The 11,888-nt window shown below is 39.9% G+C and overlaps 1 protein-coding gene across 3 annotated transcripts in view; it reads right to left on the bottom strand.

The window, feature by feature from the left end:
- Nucleotides 1-325: 325 nt before the first annotated feature.
- The window catches only part of FAM114A1 (family with sequence similarity 114 member A1), a 58,072-nt gene continuing 46,509 nt past the window's right edge, over nucleotides 326-11,888 (bottom strand). For all 3 annotated transcript variants that reach the window (XM_089778212.1, XM_089778213.1, XM_089778214.1), the window contains 5 exons: nucleotides 11,497-11,670; nucleotides 10,255-10,394; nucleotides 8,203-8,275; nucleotides 3,980-4,033; nucleotides 326-1,798 (listed from right to left, as the gene is read on the bottom strand). In XM_089778212.1, coding sequence (XP_089634338.1) covers nucleotides 1,697-1,798; nucleotides 3,980-4,033; nucleotides 8,203-8,275; nucleotides 10,255-10,394; nucleotides 11,497-11,670 — 543 coding nt within the window. In that variant the 3' untranslated portion in view covers nucleotides 326-1,696. The remainder of the gene's footprint in view (nucleotides 1,799-3,979; nucleotides 4,034-8,202; nucleotides 8,276-10,254; nucleotides 10,395-11,496; nucleotides 11,671-11,888) is intronic.

Here is an 11,888-nt window from a genome sequence, read left to right as displayed (position 1 = left end):
AGAGCTGATCAGCTGTTTGTCGGCTCAGCGCGGCAGCCATGTAAATTTAAATGAAGCGGCGATTATTTAAATCACTGCTTCATTTTCCTATGTCTGGTAGCCTAATCTACATGCCTCTGGCGACAGAGGCATGTAGTCTAGACATACCCTGAGTCTAGGCAGATACATGGCTTCTCATTTCTAACAAATACAATTATAACATTTCCTACTATTCTATTCTGATTATGTTTATGTGTGACCATTGCTTGAATGGTTAAATATATTCAGATGTTAGCTACAATTTTACAATATTTAAATAGCACTCATCATTATATCAGGATGACAAATTACATTGTAGCTCAGAGAAATATAATAAACAAGGACAATTCAGAACTGGCTACTTAAATAAATGAAGGGTTCTAGAGTTGTGAGGTAATAATTTTAACCTGGGCAAAATAAACTATGAGGCTAAAGAGCTGGGAATTTATTAATCCCAAAATATAGCTATCACCAAGTTTAGCAGAAGAACCCTTAAATTACTGTTCTACTGAAACGTGCTTTCCACCCTCTCGGGTTATTTGTGTGCACAGAATTCATCTTCCACGTTCCCACAACATGCTTTTAACTTGTAATCTCCCTACCTCATCACTCCACCTAACTCAATCTTTTTATAACTCCTTCTCATCTTCTTTAACCCTCCCTAAAAACTTTCTTCCAATTCCACCCTAGCAGTATTCTCTTTTATGAAAAATCTGCATTTAAATTCCAGATTTAGATTAAATGATAGATGGAGGAAAAAGCTGAGAAGACAAGGCAATCCATTTGTTCTGGGTGCACAGATTGTGAAAGTTGCAAGGGCAACTGCCAACCAAAATGAAGGGATTTGCTTAATTACTGTGCAGCTGGGGAAATGATTATCTGATTATTATGCAAATCAGTCTACTCTGGCCTATAATGTCTTTTGGCCAATCAGAGTAAAGGGACTGGCATAAATACAATAAATATACAATATGGGTCAGCACAAGTACAGTTTTGCCTATGCCTTAACTGGCTCAGACAGTTTCACTTCAGCATGTCTGATATGCATATTTTTCATAGTTTTAATTAGCTGAGGTTTGCTTAATGTTGTACAGCTCTTTGAACACAAAGCATTTTATGAGTGCAGAGAATTACTATCAGACTGTCACTGAAGAAATAATATTGGAACACTCAGAACAGAATTAATTTGCCCAGTTAACTTGAGAATTAATGAAGGTTAAATACAGAAACTAACTTTCAAAAGTAAACACTTTAAATTGAGAATTAAAATGTGGAATTTTGAAATGGTGCACCTGGACTAAAATGTTTAAAAAACATTATTTTCAAATTTCCTTCAGACGTAATTGTTTAGAGTTAAAAGTGTCAATATTAATAACCCTCTTCGTATTGAAGTTGATACTAATTTCAACAAACACTTCTTCAGTTTAAATTAATGTGAATATATACTAACTTGAAAATAAATGATCAATTCTAGTACTGTAATTGTATCAAGTTAAAGGACATCTAATTAATTTTTCTCAAATATTTTTCAGTACTGCATGTGCAAAACTGCCTTTAGTGTCCCCAAAAGGCCCCTCAGTTGCCAGACATCTTTTGTGCCATCTCTTCAAATTGCATACATTAAAGAGATTAGGCTTGTTGTTTCTTTTACACACGGTGATGACAACTGCTGAGAAACTCATTGTTGTGCTTTCAAACAATTGGTCTGGATATGTGAAACCTGAAGAACCGGAAGCAACAGCTGGAAAGCATCCTGAATATAAGTAGTGCTGTTGCAGCCCTAAAGAAAGAAAAGGTGTAATTCAGTACATATTTGCAATGTATCTCAGTGACTATTCATATTCAGTCTAGTTGGTGCTACATCATTTATGCAAGTTTTTAAGAGCTCTATCCAATTATACTGGAAATCGCTATTAAAATAGCCATACGGAGTCAGAACTAGGGATGTAAAATCCTGTTTAATTGGTTAACTAGTTAAATGTAATGTTTAACTGGTTAACTGATTAAAGAGGGAGCCCCTCCCCCCACCCACCACAGCTGACTTGAAGCACCCTTGCCTGTGGCACACCCAGGCCAGGCCCACTGCCCAGAGGTGCTGCTCAGATGGGCTGCAGCACCTCCTACAGACCCCTTTCCAGATCATTAATGAATGTGCTGACCCACAGACATCTCAGTACCGATCCCTTTCAGACCCTGCTATTTATCTCTCTCCTTTGTGAAAACTGATAATTTATTTCTATGCTGTTTCCTAACTTATAATCAGTTACTGATCCATAAAAGGACCTTCCCTTTTATCCCACCACTGCTTAGAATGCTTAAAAGATTTATGATGTTATCTAAGGCCTTCTGAAAGTTCAAATACATAATCAGATAAGAGCTCTTTTGTTTGTAAACAGTTAATAGCAAGGAAGTACAGTCTGCATCATTATATACAGAGATCTGTTCTTCCTTCTGTTTGACAGAAGGATGTGTGTGTGATGTAGCGTGTGTGACAGTGCATGTATGTGTGATACCTCTGTGGTGGTCAGAAGCAGAATCAAATTCAACAAAAAGCATCAAATCTTTCCACTTACGGAACTAATTGCAGACCTGATGCACGGAGGTGTAGCATTTCTGAAATCAGGGAGTTTAAATAATCTACTGCAGCATAAATGCAGTATTATATTATTTACTGAATTTCTAATATTATGTAGAGCACCTGCTCATACTCTTTAGTATAATATAATTCTGGCCTATCAGCAAATCTTTGTATGGGTATACTGGATATATAAGACCTGGATACCCCTAAACTTTGTGGGATGGAGTGAATCTCAACTTCAGATCCAAATGTTATGGATCCATCTTTTTAGGAATTTATCCAAGAGGTGTACTGTAAAAGCTCCAACACAGATACCAGCAACTTTAATCTCTATACCACAATATGTGGGAATATAAAATGAATTTGTACTATAAACCTTGGAATCTTTAAAATAGTCCTTTTAAATGTATTGCTTATTTAAAGCAGAATATTCCAGTTACTACTGAATATTCAGATAATAGCTTTTTCTTTTCTTTTTTTTAAAATAAATGGGTCCCAAGTGTTAGGTTAAAGCTACATAGTAACAATGCAGCATTCTGTACTATATGGATTTTTATGATTAAAAAGAATGTGTGGCTCGTTAGCAGAGCAAAGGAGTGGGTCCCACAGATGTAGTAAACTTTAATCCTGTCTGAGCCAATCACTGTCAGTTGAATTAAAATTACTGTCAGTTGAATTCTTTCTGTCTCAATCAATCAGAGTATAAAATAGAGTAAGAATGAGAAAAATATTTATGAACTTTTTGACTTCAATAGAATTATGGGTTGACCAAGATTTCTCTTTTTATGCATCTGTGAATATTTGTACAAGTACAATTTAGTGTGGGAAAACAGATTTTGGGATCACTGAAGTGCTTGAAGATTAGGTTAACCAACAAAGGAAGAGAAACACTATTATACTTGAGTATGCTTGCAGATCAAACTGACTACTGAATCCTGGGAGGAATAATCACAGTGTACTGTTCAAACTAACCATACAGTGAAATTATTTGGCAAATGTTATGTGCACAATCAAAAATAATGGATAAATTAATAGCAATAGTCTGTTTCATAGGCAATACTGAGCAGGAAAAAAGGCTACATTTACCGAACAAATTGCACATTGTTCACCTAGCTTTACTCAATAAATTACAACACACAGTAAGAAAAGCATTTCACTTCTGTCAGAGTATTCTCAGGAATCCTGACAAAATTTAATATTACTTCTCGGGTCTGGCATTTGTGGATGACTGCAGAACACAAAAGAGAGCTGTTTATGAGATGGCAGAATTACAATGCCATTACCATTAAATGTTTATGGTTCTTTATAGGGACATAAATGTGTGTGCTTCATTTCAAAGTGAATTTATCAGTTTTTCCTAGTGTGAAGAAATTGAAAGCTTACCTCTAAAAGCACACCATTGACCATTGGATTAAGAATCTCTGCCTTCTTCATGCTCTACAGAAAGACAAATATTGACAAGATGTAATGCCGAGGTTAAACACAGATATTTAACAGTAATATATTTGCTTAGTAATGAATCAGTTTTAGCTGTATGAATTCAGAGAAGGCCTTCGGTCTGCTTGATTTATTTGATTAAAATTTTTTTTCAAGGAAATACACATGTTCACGATCATTGTAAAACTACGGCATTCTATTTTTGGTAGCTTTTAACAATCACCTGTCTATATTTTTCTATTTGTCTTGTACTGGTATCACAGTGCACAAGATGGGCTCATTGTTTATCTGATTCTTTGGCTATGTCAAATGCCCTGGAATTCTGGGCTCCCTGTAAGAATTTAGGACTATCCAGTAGAAAGCATGTTTTCAGTGGTAAATGTGATCAGCCCCCTCTTGTCTCGCTTCACTTTGCCTTGTCACATCATGATGGCACAGAGTTACAGAAAAAAAGCGTTTAACAAATAAAACATAGTATTGCTTCACTTCTTTGTAGACTTTATGCTTAGAACTTCCCTGGGTACCTGTTCTGCTTGGCTTTTGTTACAGAGGTAAAGAAACAGGACATATATCCTCACACCTTGTAAGCAGTTTAAGCACTCAAGTGTGCTTATGATGAGATAAATAATATCTTTAAAAGATCAGGAAGTAGAGAAGTCAAGGGAGATGGATGAACAAAAGAAAGTGATGATAATGTGGCAGGGGCAGAAAAGGAAGACAGAGTAACGGCAGAACAGTATCTTTATTGTCCAGTACTAAAAAATCTATTCCAAATCCTAGGCTACGTCTACACTGGCCCCTTCGGAAGAGGCATGCTAATTTCGAACTTTGGAATAGGGAAATCCGCGGGGGATTTAAATATCCCCCGAGGGATTTAAATAAACATGGCCGCTGCTTTTTTTCCGGCTTGGGGAAAAGCCGGAAAAGAGCGTCCAGACTGGCGCAATCCTCCGGAATAAAGCCCTTTTCCGGAGGATCTCTTATTCCTACCTGAAGTAACCTGAAGTAGGAATAAGAGATCCTTCGGAAAAGGGCTTTATTCCGGAGGATCGCGCCAGTCTGGATGCTCTTTTCCGGCTTTTCCCCAAGCCGGAAAAAAAGCGGTGGCCATGTTTATTTAAATCCCGCGCGGAATATTTAAATCCCCCGCGGATTTCCCTATTCCAAAGTTAGAAATTAGCATGCCCCTTCCGAAGAAGGGGCCACTGTAGACACAGCCCTATTGTTTAGTTGATTATCAATAACATCTCTAAAACATAAAGAAAATGGCAATTAAACACTATTGATTGTAAAAATCAATAGTAAATGCAAGCAAGAAATCTAGAGTGATAAACAAAAGGAGATACTCACTAGTTCTGAAAATTGCTGACTTTTAGGAACAAGGCCACAATTACATTATAATGACTAAATGCCTGAATTATATAGCACTGTTGTAGTGAAGTTATGATGATGATAGAATTCTTCCACTCCTAAACCACTATCTCAGAGGTCAGAAAGTTACCTTTTGTCTAGAATCAATCTAGCTGGGTGTCTGAGCTGGACAAATATGTGGAAAATTGGGTTGGTAAATTCTGTGCACATTATAATTCCTATGTTATATACTTAGATGCATGTAATTTACATTCTGTACTACTGAGTGTAGTACAGGTCAGATTGTATTCCTAGAGCACAGTCCTGTGATGGGAGCAGTGAAAAGATGCTCAGTCCCTGGGACAGTGACAATCTGGTCCTGAATTCTATATTCCTGTAATGTAAATCCCTCCTCCTTCAATATTGATGCACCAGGGGACAGAAATAAAATTGCTGTGAAATCCTTAGCTCTGAATATCCTGAGTTGGGTCTGGTTAATATTTCATGGTTAGTTTTTTGTGTGTGCATACATTTATATGCTAAAATATGCTTAGAAAATGCAGAAATACTTCAGATGAGTCTGCCTAACTCAAAGCCATGTAAATAATTCAAAATAAAAGCAATCCAATAAATTATGTTAGTTTTTAAATAACTTTAAAAAAATATCCAATGATGCCCTAAAGTAGCTTGCAGGAGCCTCTTCTTAAAATTCCAACAAACCTGAGGAAACATCTGTGTCTTTAGTAAGAATTCATTTTCTATGGATAATGCCTGCCAATATAATGGAACTACAGTAAAACTCCAATGGTCCGGCATCTGATGGTCCGGTACTCCTGATGGTCCGGCACCATCAGGAACCCGGAAGTGCTCTGGGCAGCTGGACCATTGGAGCTGCTCTGCCCCCAGGTTCCCCGATTCAGCCGCTGCTAAAACTGACCAGCAGCTGAATCAGGAAGCCTAGGGCAGAGCAGCTGGGGCGCTGCTGGGTTGGTCCCATAGCGCTGCCCCTCGGGGCTGCGGGACCCAACCCGGCAGCGCCCCAGCTGTCCCCCATTCAGCCGCTGCTGAAACTGACCAGCGGCTGACTCCAGGAAGCCCGAGGCAGAGCTGCTTTGCCCTGATCAGGCGTCTCCAAGAGCAGCTGGGGTGCTGCCGGGTTGGTCTCACCGTGCCAAGGGTCGGCGCTACCAGACCAACCCCACAGCACTCCAGCAGCTCTGCTGCGGGCGTCCCCGATTCAGCCGCTGCTGAAACTGACCAGCAGCAGCTGAATCAGGGACGCCTGAGGCAGAGCCGGACTATTGGAAAGGGGGGCTATGAGGGGTCTGGGGCCGCATCCCCCCCCACCCCAGGCCCCTCATAGCCCCCCTTTCTGATAGTCCGGCAAATCTGATAATCCGGCACCCCCTGGGTCCCAAAGGTGCCAGATTATCGGAAGTTTACTGTATTTCAGAAGAGCACCTCTTTCTCTTTTGGACTATGCCAGATTACTTGGTTGTCAGGTAAGTTCAAAATTGTTTCACAGTGAAATTTATCATCTCTTCATCCCTGCTGTCCATAAGGAGTATCCCATTTTAGATAACACAAGCTGTGTTATACTGGCAGTAACCTTTGTATATCTTTCAGGAACAAAGTCTAAACCTTTCCAGCCAAAGCACTAAATAGATGTTTGTTTTCAAAGTAGATTAACTTTCTGTAGTGAGACAGTGATTTTGTTTAAACAGAAAAATATATGACTTAATTCTTTAACCTGTCCTAGGCTCTCAAACTCCCAACCCTCAGACTATCCCTGGCTGGATCAATTGTGCAATCCTTCTGGAGTGGGAAGAGCCTGTCCGTTACCGACTCTCAAACCCCACCCCTTCTCACCACTGCCACTCTGTCTCCCTCCTCCCCCACCATGGTAGCCAACTCCTAGGATGCGGCTTTGGGAATCATCAGAGGGGGGCATGGTGCCACTTACTGGCCCCGTGTTCACGCCCTTCCCCTGCACTCTCTACAGTGTCAGGACCTGCAAGGGAAGAAGAGTCCACTGGGTGAGTGCACTTGCTGTGCTATGCTCTCCTTCCCCACAGCTACTGCCACTACGGGGACTGCAAAGGGGCATGACTGCTGCCGCTCGGCAGCACCAGGTCCCCCCAGTGATTTCCAAAGCTGCATCCTAGGGGGCAGAGGGCATGGCAATGGTAGGAAGGGGTGGGACTTGGGTGCCAGTAACAGACAATGCCCTCTGCCTGCTAGGAGTCCCGGGCCAGATTGTGCAATCACTCTGGCTGGGGACGGCCCACAGGCTAGAAGTTTTGAGTCCCCTGCTCTAGCCTCTCTATCTCCTCCTTACAATCTCCAGAGGATTTATCAGACACTAGAGGGTCAATTTATTATGTGAAACCCCTTCTGTTAACATATTACCCGTAATAAAGCTCCCAATGCTGTGTGTGGGTGTTCTGTTTTGTTTTTTAAATACAAATGCACATGAATGACAGGGCAGGTAAGAGGCCATTGCAGTTCTTGGATATGTGTGGATTACTCAATGGATGTGGGCTGGGGGAATGCAGAAAGATACCTAGCAGGTCCAGGAACTATATGGATCCAGTGGCTACACAACCAGCCTAAGGATGGCAGGGCATGCCAGAAAATTGAGCAACAATGGTAGATCTGCTGAAAAGATGCTCTGGGTCTCACTGGAATTGGAGAGGACTCTAGTTTGTCCTACTGCTAATCTCGCATATTAAGCCAGTTTTCAGAAGTAATGAGAATCTCTCTGAAAGAGGATGTGTTTTAAAAATAAACAATTAAAACAAAAAACTGTCTTATCTTACCCCAGTTACAGTTAAAGAATCAGAAAACTTCTTAGATAAAGACAACACGTCATTGCACATGGCACTTGTTAAACTGGTTTAAAAAAAGAAAAGAGACAAATGTTAAAACTATCTCTTGCTTCATCTCAGAATTCAAAAACCAGACTTCTCTCAAAAATCAAAGTTCTGCAGATAATCTTGTTTCTAGTCAATTAAATTTTCTCTTAAAGTGTCCTGGGGGATATTGCTCACCTGATAAGTAGCAGCATGACACAGGCTTTATGCTTTGGATTTGAAAAATCCTCACTGGCTACAGCTGGAGATAGGATACCAGACTAGATCAAATATTGGTTTGTTTTAATATGGTACCAGCTAGAAGGAATGCAATGTTTTTTTTCTTCTCCAAAGCAGTAGAGTGTATTATTAGAGGAAGCACTGTCTTGCGGTTATAGCATGGGATTGTGAGTGCATAGATTTGATTCTAGAGCCAGCTCTGTCACTGACTTGCTGTAAAACTGTAATTCATCTGGGGTGCAATCTTGCAAGAAGCAGAACATTCTGGCTCTAATACAACACAGTTTAAACAAGAATTGAATTTTAAATAAAAGTACACCCACTTACTTTAATGGGAAAAGTACTTAAACTTAAGCATGTGCTTAAGAACTTTGCAGAATCAGAATGCTTACCACCTTATGGAGGGGTTAATCCAAAGCCCACTGAAATCAGTGGGAGTTTTTGTACTGCCTTCACTGGGTTTTGGATTGGATCTTTAGGTCCCAGTTTTGAAGGTGGGACTCTTGAAGTTAGGTACCCACTAGAGATATAAAAATCTGTGTTTCAGGTAAACATGTAATCGCTGAAAATTTCAGCAGTTACACATTTACACACTGAGGGTAGGAGATGGCTTCCTGGGAACCAGTGCGAGTGGGAAGCCGCCTTTTAAGCTGGCCCCCCATGTGTACTGGCTCCTGCAGAGCTGTCTGCCCCCCCCCCCCCCGCAGTGCTGCTTCTGTATCAGAGGCTGCAGAATGCAGAGTAGGACGGGGGAGCTGGTGCATGTGGGGAGCCGGTCAGGGCCAGCCCACAACATTTTGGCACCTGAGGTGGGGAGCTCAACTGATGCTCCCATGCTCCCTCGCTTGGGCCAAAACTCTGAAAGGTCTCAATTCTCTGGGTCCTAGTGGCACCCCCCCACAGTCTGGCACCTGAGGTGGCTGCCTCATTTCACCTAATGATAAGGCCAGCCCTGGAGTTGGTGCACAAGGGGAACTGGCTTTTAATCACCAGCTTCCAGGAAGCCACCTGCCCACCCTGCACTGCTGCCTCTGCTACAGAGGCAGCCATGTGGGGTGGGTGGGGGGAGGTAGGGATTGGTGCTCACGGGAAGCCAGCTTCTAAGCTTAAAACCGCCCCATGTGCTGCTGCCTCTGATACAGAGGTAACAGTGCAAGGCAGGCAAGCAGTTTTCCAGGAGCTAGTGCTGATGGGGAGTCGACTTAAAAGCCAGCTCCCCACACACTCTGGCTCCCCATGTTCCCCGCCCCCCACATTGCTGTCTCTGATACTGCATGGGGAGGGGACCTTGCGAGTAATCACAAAGGTGAATTGATTAGCCCAGGCTCATCGGTTAACCATTTACATGTTTACAATGTCACTTCCCTCGTGCCCCACCCCTGTATGTTGGCAATAAATTGGTGATGAACATCACATAACTGCTTTGAAATATGGATAGATTTTTGTGCTCTTTTGGCAGAGTGCACACAATGAGGCCCTATTACTTATTACAAAAGCAAATTCTACACATGCTGATATGCTATCTTTGGTACTACAAGTGAAAAGTGCACCTAAATGAGTGTGCACATTTTATCACAAATATCAATCTGTGCATTTGTTGTGATTTTTTTATAAAATATATATGATGTGCATGTCAGCAAATCACAGACTGTGATTTGATTGTTTTTGAAAATAAAACGGCAGGAACTCAGTCCTGTTTGTTGACATGGGCTCAATAGAACTGTGAATGTTAAGCAAGCTCTTATGACAAAAATAAGAAATTTAAAAATATATATTCACTTTGTCATAACTTTTGCTTGATCCTTGGCTGTCTTTTCCACTTCTTGCCCATGAAGAATCAATTCTGCTACTTTATGAAGCTGTTCGATACAACGAGCTGTTACCTCAGCAAGGCTTTCAATAGACAGCATGTAGATTTCCTTAAATGAAACAGACAGTACAATAATTTCTATAGACTGAGTAAGAGACTTTGTAAACTAGGGCAGAGTACAAATTGAGAAATACCAGTGCATACATAGCTAAAGAATATCAGCTGTTGTTCATCCTTGAGAAAAAGAAATCTCTACAGATTACAAACAAACCAAGACCCATAGGCTTGATCACCTCCAAGAAATGAAAATGAAAAAGCAAAATTAACATTCATTTCAATGGGAACAGGATTGAGCCCTGGGAATTTCTATGGTGGAAATTTTGGTTCTGAGGCTAAAATTGAGTCTTTAACAATCATGGAATTTACACTGATTTTATAGGGTGTTGAGAGGCTCATGCTGTTCCCAAAGCATATATCCATAGTGAAAATGAATTATACTCCAAGTCCTGATAAATAATTCATTTTGCTAGCAACAGGGTGACTATACAGAAAACTCTTTCTGAACTTCCAGTAATTTGGCAGTATCTGAAAATCTGTAATAACAATCTATAATATACACAATACCGCTCCGTTTCCTATGTTTTAAAGTGTTTAAAATGTTTTAAGGGAGCATAATAGGTTTTTATTAGAGATCATTAAAAATATAACTTAACATTGTCATAATTTCAATTAAGAAATTTTATCTTATATCAACAGAAAGCAATAGCATCAATGGGCATATTTTGACTTACAGAAGACCTTTCATTAAAAAAATTGTAACCTTTTGGTTTGACTAGTAAATAACATTGATACATTGTCCATATAGTATTTTAAATGCCCACAAGTATCAATATAAGTTGATCCTTTTTTTCATTGATGGACATATGAAGAAAGAGCCACTGCTAAATTTTGAGACATGACTTTAAGTATGAGACATTGCTAATGACAAAACACCGTAGGATTTTACCATCTCCCTAAATTGAACCTTTTGTTTAAGAGGTATATTTAAGGCTTTTAATTTTTTTTTTAAAGTTGAAGAAGTCGCTATTGTCAGAGGGCCTGATCCTGTTGACAGTTACTCATGGGAACAATCTAATAGTGAAAAATACTTAAGTAAGGTTTGCAGAATGAGACTTATATTTAAGAAATTTCACTTTCCAGGACTATTTTACCTCCACAGTTCTGTTTCTCTTTTCTTTTTCTGTTTTATCATCATCACCATCTTCTTTTCTTCCTTGATCAGTCTTTTTTTCAGCCTCTATTTTAGTTTCTTCTGACTTCTCTTCCGATTCTAGTGATGTAGAGAACTTGGTTTCTTCCAGCCAGTCATGAGCTTTTTTCCTTGCCTGTCAAACATCATCCACAAAAAACCCTTATTGTACAAGTATGGAAAATCAAATAATATTGCTGATACACAAGTTTACAATACATTTCTTTATTTAGTTTTATTGTTCTTATTTATATTGGGCATATGAATGGAGTTTACAGAAAAGTTTATTTCAAGTAAGAAAACTCAAATATATAAGGGAAAAGCTTAATGTCCACTGAAGCATTGCTCACTGAT

The sequence above is a fragment of the Pelodiscus sinensis genome, chromosome 4 (assembly GCF_052426305.1).
Source record: "Pelodiscus sinensis isolate ZL-2025 chromosome 4, ASM5242630v1, whole genome shotgun sequence".
Lineage (NCBI taxonomy): Eukaryota > Metazoa > Chordata > Testudines > Trionychidae > Pelodiscus > Pelodiscus sinensis.
This window is presented reverse-complemented; position numbering and strand designations above follow the sequence as displayed.